Here is a 24,286-nt window from a genome sequence, read left to right as displayed (position 1 = left end):
AGCAACTCATTAAGAAAAAAAGCTAAACTTTGAATATGGTAAAAAATAGGCTCTTGGATTAATTCTCTAGTGAAGAAAAGTGAATCACTGAACACATTGAAAAGAGATTTAAATTTCTTGCACATTTGACACAAAATACCGATATTGACAAAAACAACATAATATGCCATTGGCAATGAGGACATCTAAGACCAACTAGTTAATGTGTCATCAACACAGAGATTCTCAGATTAGTCCCCACATAAAAAAATTTTAATGTCCTGAAATCTTGTAGGTCATAATTGAAAGAAACTTGATAGAAGTTTACTCAAATGTCAACAATTTGAAAAGCTTTTGATCAACTATGCTAGAGGAAAGGCTACATTAACTTTTTATTCTTTCTAGAAAAATTTAAATTATGAAATTAACGTATGAAGAAGCAGTCCAAGAACATAAAGCCAACAAATTAGGGGAGAGTTACTATAGGTGTCAGGCAGTTAAATAATAAAAATATTTTGTTATTTTTCTGATTTTTGTTTGTGATGGTTGGGAGACTTTAAAATCTGTAGTATGGCCGAGTGTGGTGACAGCAGCTCACACCTTTAATCCCAGCACTTTAGGAGGCAGAAGCAAGAGGATTGCTTGAGCCCAGGAGTTTGAGGCTGCAGTGAGCTATGCTCACACCACTGCACCCCAGCTTGGTTGACAGAATGAGACCCCATCTCAAAAAAAAAATTGTAATGTGATATAAAGAATGTATTTTCCATTCTATTTTTATTATTTATTATTATTATTTTTTGAGATGGGGTATCACTCTGTCACCCATGCTGGAGTGCAGTGGCACAATCTCAGCTCACTGCAACCTCCACCTCCCAGGCTCAAACAATCCTCCCACCTCAGACCCACAGGCATGTGCCACCATGCCTGGCTAATTTTTGTATTTTTGGTAGAGATGGGGTTTCACCATGTTGCCCAGGCTGGTCTTGAACTCCTGAGCTAATGCAATCTGCCTGCCTCAGTCTCCCAATGTGCTAGGATTACAGGCGTGAACCACCATGCCTGGCCCATTTTCCATGCTAAATCTCAATTTTTTTTTCTTTTTCCTTCTTTCTTTTCTTTTTTTTTATTTATATATCTATTTTTAATTTTGGAGACTGTGTCTCAGTCTGTCACTCAAGCTAGAGTGGAGTGGCATGATCATGGCTACTACAACTGCTGATTCTCCCTGCCCAGCCTCCCCAGTAGCTGAGACTAATAGCATGAGTCACTGTACCTGGCTAATATTTTTTATTTTTTGTAGAGACAGAGTCTTACTATGTCACCCAGGCTTGTCTTGAACTCCTGGACTCAAGAGATCCTCCTATCTTGGCCTCCCAAAGTGTTGGGATTACAGGTGTGAGCTATTACACCTGACCTAAATCTCCATTTTCATACCTATGTTTGTACTTGTAATTTTGAATTCTTTTTCTCAAGTAGGGTCTCTTGAATTGTATAAAATGGATCTCCCTCTGTCTGTATTCCTCATTACATTATAAACCCCATGAGGATGAGGACCTTGTGTCCTTCATTATTATATCCAGCAAGCCCTTGGCACAAAGATAGCATTCAATGGAAATCTATATATGGATTTCCTATATATGGAATGAATGAATTGTAAAAAATCAATTCAACCTCTTAACATGTATTATCTGTCTTCTCGATTTCTATTGCTACTGCCTTGATTCAGGCCCTCACTCTCTCTACCCTGGATTCTTGTAGTAGTCTCCTAGCTGGTCTCCCTGCTTGTAGACTCATTTCCTTACAGTCCATCCCCACATGGCTGCCAATATAACATTTCTAGAAGTAAATTTGATCAGATTGCTCAAATTCCTTGGTTAGGGATCCAAAAAAAGAAAGAGCTGGTGCCCCTGCCACATAATCCACTCTCCAGTCATGCTGATCAGCCCAGTTCTGTGGATGTACCAAAGGATCTCACCCCAGTTCTGCTTTTGTACATTTGATTCCCTCTCCCAGAAATTTATTTCCTTTGCTCCTTTTCCAGTGCACACTGGCAGATTCCTGCTGCTTCTTGTTTTGCCCCATTAGTTTTCCTCTCTCTTCCATGCCACGAATTCAAACTAATACATACATTTATTTCCTACAATCGTACTTAGCATTTTATATGTTCCAGAGACTATCCTCATCGATTTACAAGCACTGATTTTATTTTACTTCATTTCACATGCATCAGTTTTACGTAGTTACTTGTTTACATGCTCTTCTTCTAGGCTTTGGGATTCCAGAAGACAGAGGTTTGAGAGTAAAAAACAAAATAACAAGACCACAACAAAAACAACTCTGTATTCTCGTCCCCACCATTACCATCTCCCCTTTGTGATGTCAAAGAGACCAGAGGAAGTGGACAGACTAGGAGAAGCATAGGTAAGTATTAGAGACAGAAAAAGTATGAAGTCTCTTCTGTGAGGACTAACAATAGTGATGCCATTTTACAACCTTGATGACTGTGTTCTCAAGAAACAAAGCAAATGTTAACCCTGCCCTCAGCTTCAACAGAGCATTACAGCCCTAACCGCAACAGAGCCCAATGACCCTAACCACATCTGTCCCCAGTTGGAAAGTCTGCAAACAGTTCCAACTGGCCAGCACTTCCCCAACCCCTCCCCAATAGGAACTTTATTATAAAAGCCTCAGCTTGTAAGCGATCAGAGTATCAGCCAGATTCCTGACTGGAACTCTTCGCAGGCTTATTCCTGTGAATAAACCTGTTTGGCCGTGGAATTGCCTCCTGTTACTCGCTCTCTTCCTTTATATCTTCCTAACACCTTCCAGCTCTAATGTTTTGCGTCTCGATGACCATCTAGCTCCTAAATGCTGGGGGCCGCTCCCCATAGAAATCCCTCGCCGCATTTCTCCGCCTTGTAACCAGTGAGGCTGGGATTTTTGGCCCCGGGTTTTGCAATAAGGGAGTCACCAAGATGCAGCCACCTCTGGAATTCCTAGAAAGGAAAGAGTTGCCTGGCTTCAGCCAGTGGGCTCAGAACGGCTGACGCATTTCCGGCCTTTGCGGTTGATCGGTCATTGGGGTGCTGCAGCCCCGCCACCTGTTCCGTAGCTTCCCGGTGCCCCGAAGGTGAGTCTTGGTCCCTGGTCGCGACCCGCCAGGCTCCCGGAACATTTCAGGTCTGTGCCTCGAAGTAGGCGGGGAGGGAACGTCTGCGCAGGCGTGACCCACGCCCCTACACATTCACTGGCCTGAAGTCCCAGTGGAGTAGGTGGAGGTCCCGCCCCTGATCCTGAAGGCTAAACAGCCTTTCCTTGTCTGAGATAACGCCCGGAGCTCTTTGTCCTGCCTCCAAGACGATTAAGGAGCGCAGACACAAAAGGTGAGGTTAGAGCGAAAGTTTAATAAGCGAAAAGAAAAAGCTCTCTGCCAGCAGAGATAGGCTCCCGACCCGGAGTACCCACTATGGGGCCCGTTCTGACGTTTTTGTGGACTGGAAAGGAGAATGCGCTTAGTCTGCGGGCTGTCTTGGCGAACGCTTGACTGAGCTTGGCCCAGGACCAATCAGGAGCTGAAATGATGATTCATAGATGCGGCTTAGCTTGGCCCAGGACCTATCAGAATCTGATGTGAAAGCTTGGGCCCGGACCAATCAGGGGCTGAGGCGATGATTCATAGAAGCTGGGCTTATCGTGCTAATGAAGGAAAGTAGAGCTCCCGCCGGAACCTACCAGAGCCCACCGTGCCCATACCCACAAAGGAGAAGAAACTTTTCCTGGGAACCTGCTGACTATACAAAGGACAAAGGCATTATGTGCCAGGCCTTGTTCCCTTATCTGAGTGAGCTGGAGGTTCTGTGCAAGTTTTTATCCAAACGGCCCGAGGTTTTTCTATCTGTGCAGCCGTGGGCATATCTATAGGCACAACACCCTGTGCTAGTTCCCTTATCGGTGTCTGCAACGTGAATGTTTTCCCAGGCTGCGTTTTATGCTATGTGGAGATGAGACACTGACCCATGGACGGGGGCGGGCTCTCCAGGGACCCTTCCCTTGCTATCTACCTAAGGCAAGCTAGGTAGCTCCTTTCACAGGGTGGTGGAAGAGACCCCTAGAGAGGGAGGAGCTTTAGCAGCGAAACCGAGGTCGAGAGGTAGAGAAGGGGTGGACTTCGCTCCCTGTCAAAAGCCTTATTCAAAAGCCTTATTTCCTATATACACGTAACTTTTATTTAATAAGTCAACATTATGCAATGTTTGTCGCATATAATGTTTTCTTTAAATATTGTAAAACCACAAACCTCATAACTTGTCACCTCTAGTTTCTAATGCATCTCTAAAAATTAGGGACATTTCCCTACATAGCCACAATATTATTAGCACACCCAACTAAGTGTAGGCGCTTCACCTAACACCTAGTTCATGTTTAAATCCCTCCACCCCCTGTTGTTCCACAGATGTCTTTTACACCTGTTTGTACCAACTAGCATCCAATCATAGACCACTCACTGCATGTAGTTAAGTCTCAATCTAGGGCAATTTTACCCTTTGCCTCCCTTCCTCCCATCCCATTGCCTTGTTGAAAAGGAGGCTCTTCCAGTCTTCCTGTAGTGCATCCCCAATTTTTGATTTGACTGTTTCCTCATGGTATCTAAGTTCTTCCTCTGTTTTCTTGTCATCGTACTTGGTTATCCTTTGGGATGTATTTTACAACACAGATGATTTGTGATTTACATGATCTCTTTGTTGCTGTTGCTAATTATGCTGACGTGAGATAACGTTCTCACGATGAAAACATTCTCTTTTATGCTCTTTCTGCCATGTTTTTATTTCAGTGAAGGACAATGGGGACACATCAAACTCTGCACTGTTTCACTCTTTGCTGTCTGACACCTCATAGACACTTACGGATTAATGAATTCCTTTGTGGATTACAGGCAATGCATAGAAACTTAATCTTGTATTTAGGATGAGCTCTCCCACTTCCTCCAGGAGTATACCTTGTATACATTTTTCAAATTATGGCTTTTATTTTATTGTATTGTAATTATATCCTCAAGAGCTATAAACACCTGTGTATTCCCAGCTCTTAGCACAGCTCCATAAATTGATTGTCCAGTGACTGAACTGCTTTTACAAAGGTTAAGCTGTTTCTCCTTTCATGTGTACAGTAACATCTAAACTAAGTGGAAGTCTTTCCAGATTCAGTGCAATAGCCTTCGCCCCCTCCACTTCACCCTTTTTTCAACTCTTGCCTCTTCTGCCTCTACTCTTGCTTTCTTCTTCCACTCTTGCCTCTACCCTGATTCCCTCAGCTCATTCTCCATCCAGTAGCAGAGCTTCTCAGTACATAATTCAGCCTTGTCACTTCCTTTCGTAAAGCCTTCAGTGGTTTCTCTATTGCATTTATAAAATCCTAACTCCTATGCCCTACATGATCTGACTCCTGCTTGTCTTGCCAGCCTAATATTTTGCCACTCTTCTCCCACATGACTGTAGACACTCCAGCCTCCTCTCCTGTCTTTGATGGCAGCATGCACTTCCTCAGGGCCTTTGGATAGTCCAGAGTGCTCTTCCCGTCCCTCATCCCTACTCTGTATGGCTCACTTCTTTTGCACTTAAGGGCTCAGCTTAAATGTTACCTCACCTCCCACCACCTCATCTAAATAGGCTACATGTATTTGGTAACTCAGTGCCTCGTTTATTTTCATCACAACTCATAATTATTTTATTTGCCTCCTTACTTATTTTTGTTGTTGCTTTTATTTTCAGTTTGTCTTCCCTGTTAAAATATATACTTCAGCAAAACAGGGCCTGGTCCCATCTTTTTCACCACTGTAGCCCTAGTGCCCAGCCAAGTACCTGGTGTGTTATGGGTGCTCAATGAACATTTATTGACTAAATGAGCAAGTAAATGGATCAGTTACCAGTAATGAGTCTCTCCTTGTCCCTTGCCTCCTGAGCCTTAGTTGCTGATAAAGTCATAAGTTGAGTCAGCAGTCAACTGCCTTTTATTTTTTTATCCCCCTTTCATGCCCTGGCATGAAACAGTGAGCCTGGTTCCCTACAAGCTGAGACATACCACATTTAATCCTGCAGGAGTTGAATTCTAGGATGTCTTTGACTGTTTCTACAGTCAAGTCAGTTAGCCCACAGCATCAACTCCACTAACTACTCTGTGTTTCTGTTTCTGGTCCACTGAGATTTTTGTCTTGTATTTGTAGCTGGCCATATCTTTTTCTTTATCTCCTTTTATATATCATCTTCCAATGCCAAATGTTTGGAGTCAATTGGTAATTAGTCATAAATTGGCCTGTTTCATATCACCCTGGAAAAATGAATCCAATTTTTAATGTTGCTTTTGAGCTGTTGTTGGGATGTTCAGGGGGATACCCCTGGTGGGATCTAGAGATGGGCTTCAGTACACAAATGGGAGGTCACCACTGGTCACTGTCTGTCCTGGATTTTCTGGAATATTTCTTCTAGTATTTTCAGCTGTCCACTGAGTATTAACACATGACATCAATATTTTATTTTATTGGGTTTATTTCCTCTATGAAGATATTCAATTTACTAATACTACTTTACTAAGAATACCTGCTCATTGATATTTATGTAATAATTGCTATGGGCCAGGTGCTGTGCTAAGCTTTTTATATGCATTACCTTGTATAATCACAACACTTATAAGAGGAGTACTATGATCATTACTGCTTAGAGAGGTCACAGGATATGAACATTATTCACTGTACTGCAGTACTTCACTAAAGATGATTTTAAATAGCTTATTCCATTTAATTTGTCAGATGTCTATCAAGTATTTGTTCCCTGCTAGGATATCAGATGACACCAAATTTGCATTTAATCAAATAAATCAGGTAAACAAAACATTGACGATGCATTCATAATTTTGTGGCAAGTCCAGACTTGTAAGTCCTCTAGGCATTTTAAAAATAAGAAGTGTCTGTAATCTGTAGCCGTTTGGGAGAGGAGATAGGAAGAGATGGGAGGACTGGGGAACATAGGGTAATGCATATACATCCTGGGAACAGGAGTGGTTTGGGGGGACAAGAATAAAGAGTGTATTTTCCCTTCTGTGTTCCCTTCCCTGTCCTTACCATGGCTTGATGAAGTGAAAGGGGATATAGGAGGGGAGAATATATTTATTTGCCTGGAAAACATTTCTGGAGCACTGACAGTGGGCCAGGCACTGTGCTATGCATTAAGGATAAAGACAGTTCATGGTGGCATAAGACCAGGAGGTAAATCCTAAGCACCAATTGTGGGGAGAAGAATACAACTGATGGAGGAATACTCCACCTGTGGCTTTGGGTATGTGAGAGATTGCCTGTAGTGATCCAGAAAACCAAAAAAAAAAAAAAAAAAAAAACAAAATAAAAAGAGCCAGCTGTATCTCCATGGTTTCTCAATAGCATTAAAGTACAGAACCCATATTTGCAGAACAATTTTTGACTATAAACCTAAGGCCACAAGAAGCTACATGTTTAATAATAATGGAATCCAATACAAATTCATAATTAGAAACTGTCAGACTTTCAGTCTTCCTGAACTGAAGACTCAACAAACCAAATTACCAGATAATACAGTAAGGAGTAAAAAGATATACATATCGCCTTGGACATTGACAAATAATAAATGCCATGGTCTTTGTAACTCTTCAAATTCTCAATTCTGTAACATAATTTTATGTGAATATTTTATTAAGGTCTGTCTTTCCCACGGTAAATACCATAAAGGTAGGGACCTTTCCTTTCACCAATTTGAACTAAGCACCTCAACACTATTCCAGACACCTAACAGACACGTGATATATGAATGAATGGAATAAATGCATTTTCACCCAATAAAGTGTAACTGAAAAACTTCCAAGTGCTCTCAGACCTTAATGATTCCATTAGCATTGGGCAAAAGTCAGATAAAACTTAAATTACACCACTAAAGTCAACATTGTATCAGTATAACTACCATTAAACTTCCCAACTTAAAAGGCCACAACGCTGCAACATATTCTTACCATTTCCATCCTGAATCTTACTCAATATTTTTTTAAATACAGATCTAACACCATGACAATGAAATAAAAGCCTTGCCTCTCAGTGTTCCATATAGTAAAGTCTAATGTCTCAGCCTAGAGTTGAAGGCCGTTTTCTGTCCCCTATAATGCATCTTTTTAACCTCATCTCTCACATTTTTACCCACAACCGATATTCTATAGTTCAGCTTTGCCTGTCCTTATCGCCGTTGTGTGTGCCCTTAAATACCTTTCCTCATGTTGTTTGCTTGATTTATGATGGCGGATCCCTTCCTTTCTCTGCCTGATAAATTCCTGTTCATGATTTTAGCCTAATTCAAATGTACTTGCCCCTAAGTCATATTCTTTCAATGTTCCATACCCAGTCAGAAATTATTTTTTCTATTCTTTACTCCCTGAATATTCTGGCGAGGCCTCTATTACAGCATTAATCATCTGATATTATAGCTAGTTTTATATATCCTGTTCTCCTCCTAGATCTACCATATAAACATATTGCCCAGGCCTTTAAATCACTTCTACAGACTGAGTATCCCTTATCCAAAACCCCTGGGATCAGAGTATTTTGGATTTTGGAATATTTGCATTAAACTTAACAGATCCCTAATCTGAAAATCTGAAATATGAAATGCTGCAATGAGCATTTCCTTTTAGCATCATGTCTATGCTCAAAAAGTAAATATCTCTTGCTTTTTTATTCCACAGTTACCTAATTTTCCTTCCCAGAGGTTCACCCTTCTATATCAGTTATCTGTTGCCATAATAATGTGGTATAATAAATAGCCACAAAACATGAGTGGCATATAGTGATAAACTTATGTATAGCACGTGAGTATATGGGGCATAGCTTACCTAGGGTGGGCAGGCCCTATTTATACATCTGCATTCAGCAGCTCTGCAGACCTCAGGCTAGGCCTGCTCACATGTCTGGCAGTTAGCTGGCTGTCAACTAATCTAGGATGGTCTCATCTACTCCACTGGGGTGATCTGGCTCTGTCCTACATGTCTCTTATCATCTGAAAAAATATCCTTCTTCTGGCAATTTCAGAGGGCAAGAGTAAGCAAACCCAGTTACACAAGTACTGTTCAAACCTCTGCATGCATCACATTTGCTAATATCATTGGCAAAATCAAGTCATATTGTTGAATTCAGTGTCACAATGGAAGGGCACTGCAAAATATTAATACATGGCTACAGGGAAGGGGGAAGACTTGAGGCCATTAACGTACTCTGGAATAACCTTTTCCCAGTTGCTAAACATATGTAAGTCAGTAACCATATATACATTGTATTAACATAAATGATAGAATACCATTCATATTTCCATACTTTGCTTTTTTCCCCACTACTTTATGATTTATTTCCATTAATATATAATGCTCTATCATCAGGTGTCTTCTAAGGAAGATTAAATCAGAAAATTTTAAATCACAGTTATCCTTTCACCTAAAGCCAGAGTAAGCCTTCTAAATTAACCCCAGGAATGGCTTCAACAGAGGAACAGTACGATCTTAAGATTGTGAAAGTGGAGGAAGACCCTACCTGGGATCAAGAAGCCCACCTTCAAGTGAACAACTTTTCTGGCCAAGAAGCCTCCCGACAACTTTTTAGGCAGTTTTGTTACCAAGAGACTCCTGGTCCCCGAGAAGCTCTGAGCCGGCTCCGAGAACTTTGTCGTCAGTGGCTAAGGCCAGAAATCCACACCAAAGAGCAAATATTGGAGCTGCTCGTGCTGGAGCAGTTCCTGACTATCCTGCCTGAGGAGCTCCAGGCCTGGGTGCGGGAGCACCATCCAGAGAGTGGGGAGGAGGCTGTGGCTGTAGTCGAAGATCTGGAACAAGAGCTTAGTGAGCCAGGGAACCAGGTGAGAGGACAAAGATGGACTTCTAGACATTAAATACTAAATGAAAGGTGGGGTTTGGTGACACAGGTTGGTTGGCTATAGCTATATGTATTAGTTCTCTGTTGTGTAACAAATTACCCCTAAACCTTAATGGCCAAGACTACAGTCATCTGAAGACAAGATTCAGGTAGGTGGATCCACTTCCGAGATGGTTCACTGGTACAGTTTTTAGTAGGGGGCCTCAGCTACTCACCGGCTATTGGCAGGAGGTCTTAGTTCTTTACCATGTTGGTATTCTCCATGGGGCTGCTTGAGTGCCCTCACAACATGTCAGCTGGCTTCCTCCAGAGGGAAGAAGGAGAGAAAGAGAGAGAAAGGAAAAAGCCACAGTGCTTTTTATGACTCAGAAGTTATATACCATCTCTTCTGCCTCACTTTCTATTCAGTAGAGTTGAGCTATCAAGTATAGCCCACATTCAGGGGGCTGGAGGTGGGCAGTTCGATTCTACCTGGTGGATTTATTTTAAACCACCATACTAAATTGGGCCACTCTTCCCTGTTTTGCTTTTGGGTATGGAATTAAACTCTGGTCCTTCCACTGTGACATCTCTCTAGAAAATGTTTCATATAGTTCCATGTGATATCTTTCATTTTATATTAGCTTGGACTCCTATAATCCCCCTCTTATGAACCAAATGTGCCTACCTGCCTTCAGGCTCTAGACCATGAACATGGACATTCTGAAGTGCTCTCGGAGGAGGTGGAACATCTGAAGGTCAAGCAGGAACCAACAGACATCCAGCTTCAGCCTATGGTGACACAGCTCAAATATGATTCTTTTCGCCTCCACCAATTTCGAGAACAAGGTAAGGATTTTGACAGGTCCTTTCAGGAGATCTCTGGCGGGTCTATATAGGGCAATAGTTAAGACTGTGGACTCGGGGGCTAAATTGCTTGGGTTGGAATTTAAATGCTGCATTTAATAACTCTGTGACAATGGACAAGTCAGGTAACCTCCTGGTGTCTTCAGTTTATGCATATTTTAAGTGGACATAATCATAGCACGTCAGTCACAGAGTCATTTGAGATTTAATAAATTAACATACATAAAACACTTAGAACAGTGCCTGCCTTGTAATGAATATAATATAGTACCTGCTTATGTGCATCCTCTCTGGGAGCCTCTGGGTGCTCCCTCCAGCCATTTCAGCAGTGCTGATGACCTTACTCTACTAGCTTAAACATCCCTGTTTAACCCAATCCCCTCCTTAACTGGCAGTTCTTCATTCCTAGAACATGTCTGTTTGATATGGATCTTTCTATTTCCATCCTATGATTGTGTTCTTTCATAAAGGAAAGAGATTACATTGTTTGGTCCACTTATTATTCCAGATGGTGAAAGTATACCTGAGAACCAGGAGTTGGTATCAAAGCAAGAAATCTTAAAAGAAATGGAACATTTGCGGGATAGCAGACTCCAAAGAGACGTATCTTTGGATTCTAAGTACAGAGAAACTTGTAAACAAGACAGCAGGGCAGAAAAGCAGCAGGGACATTCCACTGCAGAGAGACGCCACAGGTGCAATGAATGTGGGAAAAGCTTCACTAAGAGTTCAGTACTCATTGAGCACCAGAGAATCCACACTGGGGAGAAGCCATATGAATGTGAAGAATGTGGGAAGGCCTTCAGCCGGAGGTCAAGCCTGAATGAACATCGGCGGAGCCACACTGGAGAGAAACCCTATCAGTGTAAGGAGTGTGGGAAAGCCTTCAGTGCCAGCAATGGCCTCACTAGACACAGAAGAATCCACACAGGGGAAAAACCATATGAATGCAAAGTGTGTGGAAAGGCTTTCCTTCTCAGCTCATGCCTTGTTCAGCATCAGAGGATACACACTGGAGAGAAGCGCTATCAGTGTCGTGAGTGTGGCAAAGCCTTCATTCAGAATGCAGGGCTTTTCCAGCATCTCCGAGTCCACACTGGTGAGAAACCCTATCAGTGCAGTCAGTGCAGTAAACTCTTTAGTAAGCGGACCCTTCTTAAGAAACATCAGAAAATCCACACTGGAGAGAGAACATGAGTGTGATGAGTTTGGAAAAGCCTTCAGTCATCATTGCAATCTTATTAGGCATTTTAGAATCTGTACTGTTCCAGCAGAACTAGACTAATTCTGTGGACCCTCAGACCCCTAAATGGGGCCATCTTGGAAAGTAAGATTTTCAAGTGGCTTATTCTGTTCATATAAAACTTATTTTGCATTGCAGTGAACCACTTGTCTACAAACCAGGTGTTGGTGCCTCCTGTGTGGATGACTGTGATTGTAGGGGGTTGCTGGGTGGCCTTCTTATTTCCTATCCTTTGGTCCATTTCTAATGATTTCCTTTAAAGGGACCAAATCTTATATGGAAATAAATTGTTATGGAGGGGCTGTTTTTGAGCAATACTGAGCATTGAATAATTCTAAAAGACCAGTATCTATGTATACTTTTTTAAAAAAGATTGGCTAAGATCAAAGGATATTCAGAGGTGTATCTTTTTCTGTAAGAGTGACGTTTTAAACAAACATAAGGTTTTTGGGAATAAGAATTGTCCACATTCCCACAGGAAATCATTGCTATGGTCTCCCCTAGGAATGTGATAGATAGCTTCTTTAAGCAGCATTATCCATGGTATAAAACCTGTAGTTTTAATGGTTTAGAAATCTATGTCTCGGCCAGGTGATTACAGGCGGTGGCTCACGCCTGTAATCCCACCACTTTGGGAGGCCAAGGCTGGCGGATCACGAGGTCAGGAGATCGAGACCATCCTGGCTAACATGGTGAAACCACGTCTGTACTAAACACACACACACACACACATACACACACACACACACACAATTAGCCAGGCGTGGTGGCGGGTGCCTGTAATCCCAGCTACTCCAGAGGCTGAGGCAGGAGAATGGCGTGAACCCGGGAGGCGGAGCTTGCAGTGAACCAAGATCGCGCCACTGCACTCCAGCGTGGGCGACAGAGCGAGACTCCATCTCAAAAAAAAATAGAAATCTATGTCTCATTTCATATCTAACTCATGTTTTTGATATGAATCATCCATATATATATGTTGATATCATGTTAATGAGTTTGATATGAATCATCAACGTAGTACGTAGCATATACATATCAACATAACTATGTTGATGATTCATATCAAATTCTCAATGCTGGTCATTACTGTATTTAAGTTTTCCATTTTTGTTACAAATAATAAGATGATACTTTAAAATCTCTATTCTTCACAAGGTACCTCTTTAATTCATAGCCTTTTATGTCCGCATTATTCTTTTTTGGGGGTTGGTCAGCAACTTTGAGTGCCATTGCAGGCAGCATCATTGAAGTAGTTTTATAAAGAAAAGAAGTCTGATATCTTGGGCAGCTTGCTGCTTACTAGGGAGACCAGCATGCTCAGACATTTATTGTTAGGGTTAAATGTATGCTCTGGCACCAAGTTCAAATCTTTCCTCCCCATTTGTGAGCTGTGGGACTTTAGGCAACTTATCTAAATGCTCCTATGCTATAGTCTCCCCATCTGTAAAACAGAGGATGACATCAGTACCTTCCTCATAGGGTACATAAGATTAAATAAATACAAACTTGTACTTAAAATGTAGCTCTCAATAAATGTACATTATGATTTACATAAGAAATAATACCATTTAACAAATATAGGTAGAATTTTAAGTATCATGTTAAAATTAGGATATGAAATGCCTCTGCTGACATTGTTACTCTTTTCTCCATAGTCAAAACCTAAATCAGAATATTTCAAAAGAGAGGAAATAAAAGTTGAGCTTAAAACTGTTCTGCCCTAAACCTTTGTCTTTGAAGTTTATTTTTAAAGTGTTAAAGAATACATATATATGTGTATTTTTTTTCCTCATGGTTTAGGAAACATAAATGATTCTTTAAAAGTCACTTGCTATTTTATTTGTCAATAGAACAATTAGCAATTAGCTGAATTCAGATTTTCTGGAATAGTGTTTATGAAATTGTATAATACCTACAAATCACTTGAGATCTTGTTAAAATGCGGATTCCTAATTCAAAAGGTCAGAAGGGGGCCCAGGAACCTACCTTTTAAATGAGCAATGCACTCCTAGGTGCCTCAGATGCTGCTGGTTCATGGAGTGCACTTTGAGTATCAAGGTCCCAGACTACCCTGAGGATTAGTATGGTCCTTTTAATATGCTAGAGGCATCAAGCAAATAATAGCTTCTTTTCCATCCTTCCACTTGCAACCTCTACATCAGTAGGTAGTCCCTAAACCTGTGCTCCCCTCACTGACCTACTGCCTGTCCCACCCTAAGAGGACTGAGATGCCTGTGAAGTGCAATGGGCAAGTGAGTTGAGCTGAGTTTGTAGAGCAAGGCAGCGTCCTCTGCTCTGGAATAGGCAAATAGAGCTAAATGTTTATCCAGGCAATCTAAACAGGACCCATAAATGTTTACTTTAGGAAAAAGCTACTTCTACAGAGCTTCTGCTCCTCTTGCATGAGCTCGCAGGGCGAAAGGAAAGGGGCTGTTTGTTGCATGTTTACCAGCACCATGCAGACCTGCCAGTCCACACCCCCAGTCCTCTCTTGGGCTCTCTGAACTGCCTGGGCCAAAGCAACAAGGTCCCAGCTGAGGTTTCCTCATATATGGTGCTATGGCATGCCACACTTACCTTCAACACTGAAGCCTGGCGTGGTCCTTCTGTGACTCCAACCCCAGTGCTCAGACAGTCCCTTTCTCTCTCATCTACTCAGAAAAGCAAAGTAAAGCTCACAGAGGAAAAAGCCACAAAATGGAAGACAAAAGGGTGAAGGAGGAACATTTAGGGAATGAGGGACATCCCAAATGAGTAAGAGAAGAGGAGGGGAGAGATAGGGATGTAAAAAGGGCCCAAATGGGCATGCCTGTAGTAAAGAGAAAATTGAAGGGAGAATTTGGGAATGTTTGGGTTTTGTTTGTTTGTTTTTTCTTGTTGTTGTTGTTGTTTTCCAGATTCTCTTTCACTGATCTGGTCCAAAGTGTTGTAGTAGTTGATGCCACTACTTCCTGCATTTGGCCTCATTAACAGTAACAAGAAGGATTTTCAGTGCCCCTATAATTAGAGGAGCACCAAGAGACCTAAAGAAGGGAGGCTCAGACTGTGGATGGGGGCACTCTGTCAATCAGCAAACATCCATGGGGCACTTGTTAGGCCAGTGGGTACCACTGTAGGAACTTGGGATACATCAGCAGAGCCGACAAAGGTTCCTGCCCTCACAAAGTTTACATTCTAGCAGGAGAGAAAAATAATAGACAATAATCATAGTAACTATGTAGTATATTAGAAGGTGATAAAGTACTTTTGAAACAGAAGAAAGTGGAGCAGTGTAAGGAGTAAGATTTCATTATATGGTGCAGGCGGGGTCAGAGATGCTTCATTGAGGAGGAGACATTTAAACTAAGATGAAGAGGTGAAGTGGGGGTCAGCTCGATGCTATCTAGAAGAAGGATGTTCCAGGAAGAGCTGAGCTGGTGCAAAGGCTAAGGTATGGAATAAAAATAGTTTTCCCACTGAGGTTGTCAACAGATTCTCACAATCAACCTAGAAGAGGAAGGCACAGGTGTTTGCCATACGTGTTTATTGTGTAAACTGAGCACAGTGAAGTAAAAGTGATTGCTCAATGTCACATGCCTGTGAGGTGGCAAAGGTCTGCGTTGAAGACTGAATGATTCCCCATCTAGTGTTCTTTTGTTGGAATTTTGTTTTCCAATCTGGGTAATTATTATGCTTTTTTTCCTTTTGTAGAAGCCAAACGTGATGCCACATAAACAGGTATTGAGTAATTATTTTGAATGAGTAGCTGTGCCCTGAAAGCACTGGAGGGAGGGGGTGCGGGGGATAACCTGTTGGTATACAAGAGGAAGAAACGAATAGAATTCTGGTAGGTCAGGTGCGTTAATGCAGGTCAGGTGTGAGAGGCTGGACAGTGATTGGCAAAGTGCAGCGTCATGGGAAGGAAGGGCTGGGAAAGTGAAGACACAGTTAAGTTTGCTGCTTGGTAGCATAGCATAGCTGTAGTTTGTTACTATCTAGCTGTGTGACTGTGCGCAAGTTACTTCACCTCTCTGTGCTCTTGTGGAAAGACATGAAGGTTAGGTGGGTGAGGAGAGAAATCTCAGGAGGTAAAGCAATACAGGTAAAGCATGTAAATCCATTTGTGGGGCAAGTGGTGTATGGGGTGGGGTGGGATCTGGAGTGGTTAGGAATTGGAAAAGAACGAAACAGAAGGTCCCAGGATGTTTGGGGAGTAAGGAAAAGAGTCTCCTACTTGCCTCTTTGCCCTAGATGGGCTCAAAGTGAGGAAGTTAATGACATGAAATATTCTCCAAGCCACCTAAGGAGGCAGCAGAAGGTGGGTCAGTGGTGCAGGACTTGCCCAGGTGTCAAGGTGCCCAAGGGCTTTGGAAGAGTCTCTGTTAAAGATTGGCTCAGCTCAGGGTGAGTCCGTGGTGAGTGGGGTTATGAGTCCTAGGGTGAGTGGGGTGATGCAGGGTGAGGATGCACATTGGGCTCCAGGCTAAAGCCCAGGAGTGACTGGAGGTGTATGGTGCAAGGGGTGCCAAGAACTGTGGTTGGATAAATGCCAGCATTTTAGGAATAAAAATATAATAATGATAATAGATACTTCTGAAATACTGTATGCCTGGCACTGTTCTAGTTGCTTGACATGTATTAATTCATTTAATCCCCAAACATGATCTAAATATGTAGTCAACTCCATTTTAAAGATGGGGAAACTGAGGCACAAGGAGGTTAAGTCACTCACCCAAGGTCACACAGCTTGTAGGCAGCCGAGGCATGAGGCACCCTGCTATATAGGTAATGTTTCTTGTAATATATTAAAAGTTTATTTTAATACATTAAAAGAAACTTTTTCTTACCATCTATGTGGTTACCAAGTTGTACAGTTCATGTAGAAAAAGGCAGGATAAATACTTGTTTCCCTTTACTTATGTGTTTTCAAAATACTTGGCTCTCTAGCATTCTCCAATGGTGACCAATTTTTTTTTTTTTTTTTTTTTTAAGAATAATTACAGACTCAGGGATATAAACATACTTGAAGTGTTTCAACTCTTTGCTGTCATTATCATTACTGGGGCTCAAATTTTCCCATCTTCAAGTGGGAAGGTCTTCAACTTGGCACCTGAGTACTTCTGACTCAAGACCCTTGCTTTATGATATGACAAGATGTTTCAGTCTCATGCCATACATTTCTTGCCTCCGATCTGGATTCAGCCATTTCTCCCAGGAATCTTGATTTCTTTATGAGGATATGGAATTTCAAGATGACAAATTGAATGCTAGCAAAGGCTCCCTGCTTAGCTGGTTATTGTTTCCAAGCCTTTTCAATAGCAAGACCTAGGAGATATATATCTATGTATGCCTGTTTGTTTTTCTTTCTAATTCAGAGTTACAGAGTTTTTACTTCTCTTTACATTTGTATCTCCTCTTGTATTATTATCATCTATTGCTGTATAATGAATTAACTCAAAACTTAGTAGTTTAAAACAATGCACATAATCCTTTCCATGGGTCAGAAATCCAGGTATGGCTCAGCAGGGTCCTAAGCTTCAGAGGCTCTGAAGACTGAAATCAAGGTGTTGGCCAGAGTTGGCATCTCATCTGAAGGCTTAACTGGGGAGAGATCAGCTCTAAGTTCACATGATTGTTGTCAGAAATCAACAAACCCTTTGAGGGTTTGTGGACTGAGGGCCTCAGTTACATGCTGGCTGTTGGCAATAGGAAATCCTCAGTTCCTTGTCATATAGGCTTCTTTAACGTGACAACTTGATTAATCAAAATCCCCAAGGGAGAGCATCTGCTAGCAAGACAGAAGTCACTGTTTTCTTTGTAACCTAATCACAGAAATAACATCCTTTCAACATTTTGTTTTCTATTAATTAGAAGCAAGTTATTTAAAAGGAGGGTGTTGGGGGTGATGGAGGAGAGGCTGGTGGCTGCTGCTGCCATGGTTTTCTCCTGGTGCCCAGCAGAAATGGTGGCCGAGCAAGGTGTGGCAGGGCCGACCCAGGATCCCCCAGGACCCTCCTCTCTGTGCAATAAGGGGGCTGCTCTTGCCAAGGCCAAGGGGAAGGGGTGAACGTGGCCCCCATGGGTCTGCAGCCCTGATAGGAATTTAAACTGTCTCTCCAATGTGTATGATAGAAAAAAGACAGACTACTAAGGGTCATCTGAAATTGTGATTGAGTCACTCATAATACCAGGACAAAGTTAGAGATCACTACTCAAGCATAAGCCCTGGTTTCCTCCTCCCTCCCTCCCTCCCTCCCTCCCTCCCTCCCTCCCTCCCTCCCTTCCTTTCCTTCCCTTCCTTCCCTTCCTTCCCTCCCTTCCTTCCTTCCTTTCCTTCCCTTCCTTCCCTCCCTTCCTTCCTTCCTTCCTTCTCCTTTCCTTTCCTCTCCTCTCCCCTCCCCTCCCCTCCCCTCCCCTCCCTCCCTCCCTCCCTCCCTCCCTCCCTCCCTCCCTTCCTTCCTTCCTTCCTTCCTTCCTTCCTTCCTTCCTTCCTTCCTTCCTTCCTTCCTTCCTTCCTTCCTTTCTTCTTTTCTTTTTTTTTTTTGTCTTTTGAGGGAGTCTTGCTTTGTTGCCCAGGCCAGAGTGTGGTGCCGCGATCTCTGCTCACTGTAACCTCTGCCTCCCAGGTTCAAGCAATTCTCCTGCCTCAGCCTCCCGAGTAGCTGGGATTACAGGCATGTGCCACCACGCCTTGTTAATGTTTGTATTTTTAGTAGAGACAGGGTTTCGCCATGTTGGCCAGGCTGGTATTGAACTCCTGACCTCAGGTGATCCACCCACCTTGGCCTCCCAAAGTGCTGGGATTACTGGTGTGAACCACCGCGCCTGGCCCCCAGTTTTCATAAGACTGCTATGAAGATGTTTGATATAAAGGCTTGGGCTGAGTTGTGGAATGGGCTGCAAAGGACCCATATGGCTTCCTTACAACTGTTATTTTGGCCCTTACTCCACTGTTCCTAGCAAGTGTTATACTGTCTTGGAAATTGGCCAAGATGATTGAGGCCAGGGGGAAGGAGCAAAAGAAGAAACAAAACATCAAGAAAACATGCAAAAGCGAAACGACTGAAAAAGGATTGAAGGACTGAACAGGCTCTGCAACCAGAGGAAATCCTTTGGAAAATTATACAGCTTTGGAAGGACCCACTAAGGTTTCTTCTTTGGATTTCTTGACGTTATTACTTAGTAAATGAAATTTGACCAAATGGAAGAATGAGGTCCATTCTGACCTCAATACTGTAGTAACTTTTAGGCTTGGGTGTAGGAGTTTATAGGTTTCTATTGACAGTTATTGTAAATTAGCATTTAGCATTTATTATGGTACAAATTCTTTATAACTGACATAGTCATTTCCCACTTAGTAATTTATGTACCGAATGAAAACATCAGTTTATGTACTGAAATTAAAACATCCTATGGGCAAAAATGACTTTATATTATGAACTCTATTCAAATGAACTCTATTTAAAATGGGGTCCTGTTCCCCACAGAAATACAAACTACCATCAGAGAATACTATAAACACCTCTACGCAAATAAACTAGAATATCTAGAAGAAATGGATAATTTCCTGGACACTTACACTCTCCCAAGACTAAACCAGGAAGAAGTTGAACCCCTGAATAGATCAATAGCAGGCTCTGAAATTGAGGCAATAATTAATAGCCTATTAACCAAAAAAAGTCCAGGACCAGATGGATTCACAGCTGAATTCTACCAGAGGTACAAGGAGGAGCTGGTACCATTCCTTCTGAAACTATTCCAATCAATAGAAAAAGAGGGAATCCTCCCTAACTCATTTTATGAGGCCAACATCATCCTGATACCAAAGCCTGGCAGAGACACAACAAAAAAAGAGAATTTTAGACCAATATCCCTGATGAACATTGATGCAAAAATCCTCAATAAAATACTGGCAAACCGAATCCAGCAGCACATCAAAAAGCTTATCCACCATGATCAAGTGGGCTTCATCCCTGGGATGCAAGGCTGGTTCAACATACACAAATCAATAAACGTAATCCAGCATATAAACAGAACCAAAGACAAAAACCACATGATTATCTCAATAGATGCAGAAAAGGCCTTTGACAAAATTCAACAGCCCTTCATGCTAAAAACTCTCAATAAATTTGGTATTGATGGAATGTATCTCAAAATAATAAGAGCTATTTATGACAAACCCACAGCCAATATCATATTGAATGGGCAAAAACTGGAAGCATTCCCTTTGAAAAGTGGCACAAGACAGGGATGCCCTCACTCACCACTCCTATTCAACATAGTGTTGGAAGTTCTGGCTAGGGCAATCAGGCAAGAGAAAGAAATAAAGGCAATTCAGTTAGGAAAAGAAGAAGTCAAATTGTCCCTGTTTGCAGATGACATGACTGTATATTTAGAAAACCCCATCATCTCAGCCCAAAATCTCCTTAAGCTGATAAGCAACTTCAGCAAAGTCTCAGGATACAAAATTAATGTGCAAAAATCACAAGCATTCTTATACACCAGTAACAGGCAAACAGAGAGCCAAATCATGAATGAACTTCCATTCACAATTGCTTCAAAGAGAATAACATACCTACGAATCCAACTTACAAGGGATGTAAAGGACCTCTTCAAGGAGAACTACAAACCACTGCTCAGTGAAATTAAAGAGGACACAAACAAATGGAAGAACATACCATGCTCATGGATAGGAAGAATCAATATTGTGAAAATGGCCATACTGCCCAAGGTAATTTATAGATTCAATGCCATCCCCATCAAGCTACCAATGACTTTCTTCACAGAATTGGAAAAAACTGCTTTAAAGTTCATATGGAACCGAAAAAGAGCTCGCATTGCCAAGACAATCCTAAGTCAAAAGAACAAAGCTGGAGGCATCACGCTACCTGACTTCAAACTATACTACAAGGCTACAGTAACCAAAACAGCATGGTACTGGTACCAAAACAGAGATATAGACCAATGGAACAGAACAGAGTCCTCAGAAACAATACCACACATCTACAGCCATCTGATCTTTGACAAACCTGAGAAAAACAAGAAATGTAGAAAGGATTCCCTATTTAATAAATGGTGCTGGGAAAATTGGCTAGCCATAAGTAGAAAGCTGAAACTGGATCCTTTCCTTACTCCTTATACAAAAATTAATTCAAGATGGATTAGAGACTTAAATGTTAGACCTAATACCATAAAAACCCTAGAAGAAAACCTAGGTAATACCATTCAGGACATAGGCATGGGCAAGGACTTCATGTCTAAAACACCAAAAGCAACGGCAACAAAAGCCAAAATTGACAAATGGGATCTAATTAAACTAAAGAGCTTCTGCATAGCAAAAGAAACTACCATCAGAGTGAACAGGCAACCTACAGAATGGGAGAAAATTTTTGCAATCTACTTATCTGACAAAGGGCTAATATCCAGAACCTACAAAGAACTCAAACAAATTTACAAGAAAAAAACAACCCCATCAAAGAGTGGGCAAAGGATTTGAACAGACATTTCTCAAAAGAAAACATGCATACAGTCTACAGACACATGAAAAAATGCTCGTCATCACTGGCCATCAGAGAAATGCAAATCAAACCCACAATGAGATACCATCTCACACCAGTTAGAATGGCAATCATTAAAAAGTCAGGAAACAACAGGTGCTGGAGAGGATGTGGAGAAATAGGAACACTTTTACACTGTTGGTGGGATTGTAAACTAGTACAACCATTATGGAAAACAGTATGGCGATTCCTCAAGGATCTAGAACTAGAAGTACCATATGACCCAGCCATCCCATTACTGGGTATATACCCAAAGGATTATAAATCATGCTGCTATAAAGACACATGCACATGTATGTTCATTGTGGCACTATTCACAATAGCAAAGACTTGGAATCAACCCAAATGTCCATCAGTGACAGACTGGAGTAAGAAAATGTGGCACATATACACCATGGAATACTATGCAGCCATAAAAAAGGATGAGTTTGTGTCCTTTGTAGAGACATGGATGCAGCTGGAAACCATCATTCTCAGCAAACTATTGCAAGATCAGAAAACCAAACACTGCATGTTCTCACTCATAGGTGGGAACTGAACAATGAGATCACTTGGACTCGGGAAGGGGAACATCACACACCGGGGCCTATTAGGGGGAGGGGGGAGGGATTGCATTGGGAGTTATACCTGATGTAAATGACGAGTTGATGGGTGCTGATGAGTTGATGGGTGCAGCACACCAACAGGGCACAAGTATACATATGTAACAAACCTGCACGTTATGCACATGTACCCTAGAACTGAAAGTATAATAATAATTAAAACAAAGGAAAAAAAATGGGGTCCTGTTTTGGACAAAGGAAGTTAAGAATGTAAAAGTCAGAACTATCCTGTCTGAGGTGAAAAATGTGCTTTGTCTTAAAAGAGCTATAAGGTATTAATTATGTCTTTTATTATCATTGCTTCTTAGAAACATTTCTGGCTTTCTCAAAATAATATTAATCAACAAGGACTTCTATTTGCTGCATTTTTCTTACTTTAGCCTTTGAAACAACTGGTAATTATCAAGACATTTTGCTTTTTTTTTTTTTTTGAGACAGAGTCTCGCTCTGTCACCAGGCCAGAGTGCAGTGGCGCGATCTCAGCTCACTGCAACCTCTGTCTCCCGGGTTCCAGCGATTCTCCTGCCTCAGTCTCTCGAGTAGCTGTGACTACAGGGCCACCATGCCCAGCTAACTTTTGTATTTTTAGTAGAGACAGGGTTTCACCATGTTGGCCAGGATGGTCTCGATCTCTTGACCTTGTGATCTGCCTCCCTCATCCTCCCAAAGTGCTGGGATTATAGTCGTGAGCCACCGCACCCGGCCACATTTTTTGAAATGTTATTTTATAAAGAATCCTCTTACCTTGACTATGTAGAATACCACCTATTGGATAGAACACTTTTTGTACTTTCAAACACTGCCATTTTCTTAGAGATGGCCTGTTGAGAGGAGTAATACTATGGTTTAGAGTTTGCAGTAAAAATGCTGAACATGGTAGTACCTTGGAACCAGTTTATTCTTGTGCTAAGCAGAACTGTAAAATAGTTTAAATGTCTTATCAAGTAATTTGCTGATTACATAGACACCACTTTTTTAATTCCATTTTTGTTTTAACTCATGTGGTAGTGATATTTAATACTTTCTGATCAAACAGGTTCAAAGTGAAACTTTAAATTTCAAATTTCTTTTAAAGAACTCTTAATGAGTAACAGTGAAGTCATACTTCATAAGTGGTAAAGAAAGGTACAAAATTTGGAAACATTTTGTTGGGCATAGCAGTAATTGGGTGAAAGAGGATAAATTATCTCAAAATGAGAATATACTGTAATTGGAAGTAAGGAGCTAAAGGATATTTCTTTCAGTTAAGTAGTATAACTGGGATGTTTTATTATTAAACATGGCTTTTATAACTGCATGGTCCAGTAATTTTATTCACTGTTAGTATTTAATTCACTGTCAGCTTATTAGTGTTTTCTATACCCCAATAATGAATTTTAACTTACAAAAATTGTCCAGCAGCTACAGTTTAAAAACGAAACTAGAAATCATCAAATAAATTTGATGATTTTTTACAAAGAGGTCCTGGGTTTTTTTTTTTCTTTTTTTTTGGAGGGACTAACATTTTAAGTTACATTATGTTATGCAGGTTAGAATTTCAATTACAGCTAAGCAAACTTGTAAATCTTTAGGACTATGTTCCTCAAATTTGAGAACCTAACAACCACTGAGAATGTTTATGGACCAGTTTGAATAACACTTAATGCTATTATTTTAGATTATCAGTCTCCACGTGGTGCCAGTGTGAGCAACGCATTGTAACTGAAGGCACTGAAATAGTTCAGTATTTAGTTAAGATATGTCTAAAATACGTTTGGTTTTCTGCAATCAAGCTGTTCATGGAAAGAATTTATGTACATATGTTTTACTTATGGTCATATTTTAGAGCAAAAGTATTGAAGCAAAGGATATAGTCATAATTCTCAGTTATCAAAGTTATGGTTTCATCAGTTCTGTTGTAACAACGCAAAGGTATTGAACTAAAAGTCTGTTTTTCTATAATTTCTGGTATAGTCAACACATGCCTATTTTGTATTTCTTTGATGTATGCTGCTATTTTTTTTCACTTTTTCCTGTCATTTATAGAGCCTTTTTATATATGTGAGATCAAGATTTTACAATAATTGTGTGGTATGTGCGTGTAAGGGTCCAGGAAATATATAGAATATTGTGAGGTCTGGGATTCTTCAGAAAAATCATCTCTCACTGC

At 41.2% G+C, this 24,286-nt stretch overlaps 1 protein-coding gene and 1 pseudogene across 2 annotated transcripts in view; both read left to right on the top strand.

Annotated features, from left to right (window-relative positions):
• Positions 1–13,724, top strand: part of ZSCAN31 (zinc finger and SCAN domain containing 31) — a 28,327-nt gene extending 14,603 nt beyond the window's left edge. For both annotated transcript variants that reach the window (XM_050788441.1, XM_050788439.1), the window contains 4 exons: positions 2,247–2,400; positions 9,421–9,893; positions 10,588–10,738; positions 11,265–13,724. In XM_050788441.1, the coding sequence (XP_050644398.1) occupies positions 9,513–9,893; positions 10,588–10,738; positions 11,265–11,953 (1,221 nt within the window). In that variant the 5' untranslated portion in view covers positions 2,247–2,400; positions 9,421–9,512 and the 3' untranslated portion in view covers positions 11,954–13,724. The remainder of the gene's footprint in view (positions 1–2,246; positions 2,401–9,420; positions 9,894–10,587; positions 10,739–11,264) is intronic.
• A 4,778-nt stretch (positions 13,725–18,502) lies between these two features.
• Positions 18,503–22,067, top strand: LOC126953180 (small integral membrane protein 15-like; annotated as a pseudogene).
• Positions 22,068–24,286: the final 2,219 nt, after the last annotated feature.

This window comes from Macaca thibetana, chromosome 4, assembly GCF_024542745.1.
Source record: "Macaca thibetana thibetana isolate TM-01 chromosome 4, ASM2454274v1, whole genome shotgun sequence".
Lineage (NCBI taxonomy): Eukaryota > Metazoa > Chordata > Mammalia > Primates > Cercopithecidae > Macaca > Macaca thibetana.
Note: the sequence above shows the minus strand (reverse complement) of the source record. Positions and strands in the feature narration are given on the sequence as shown.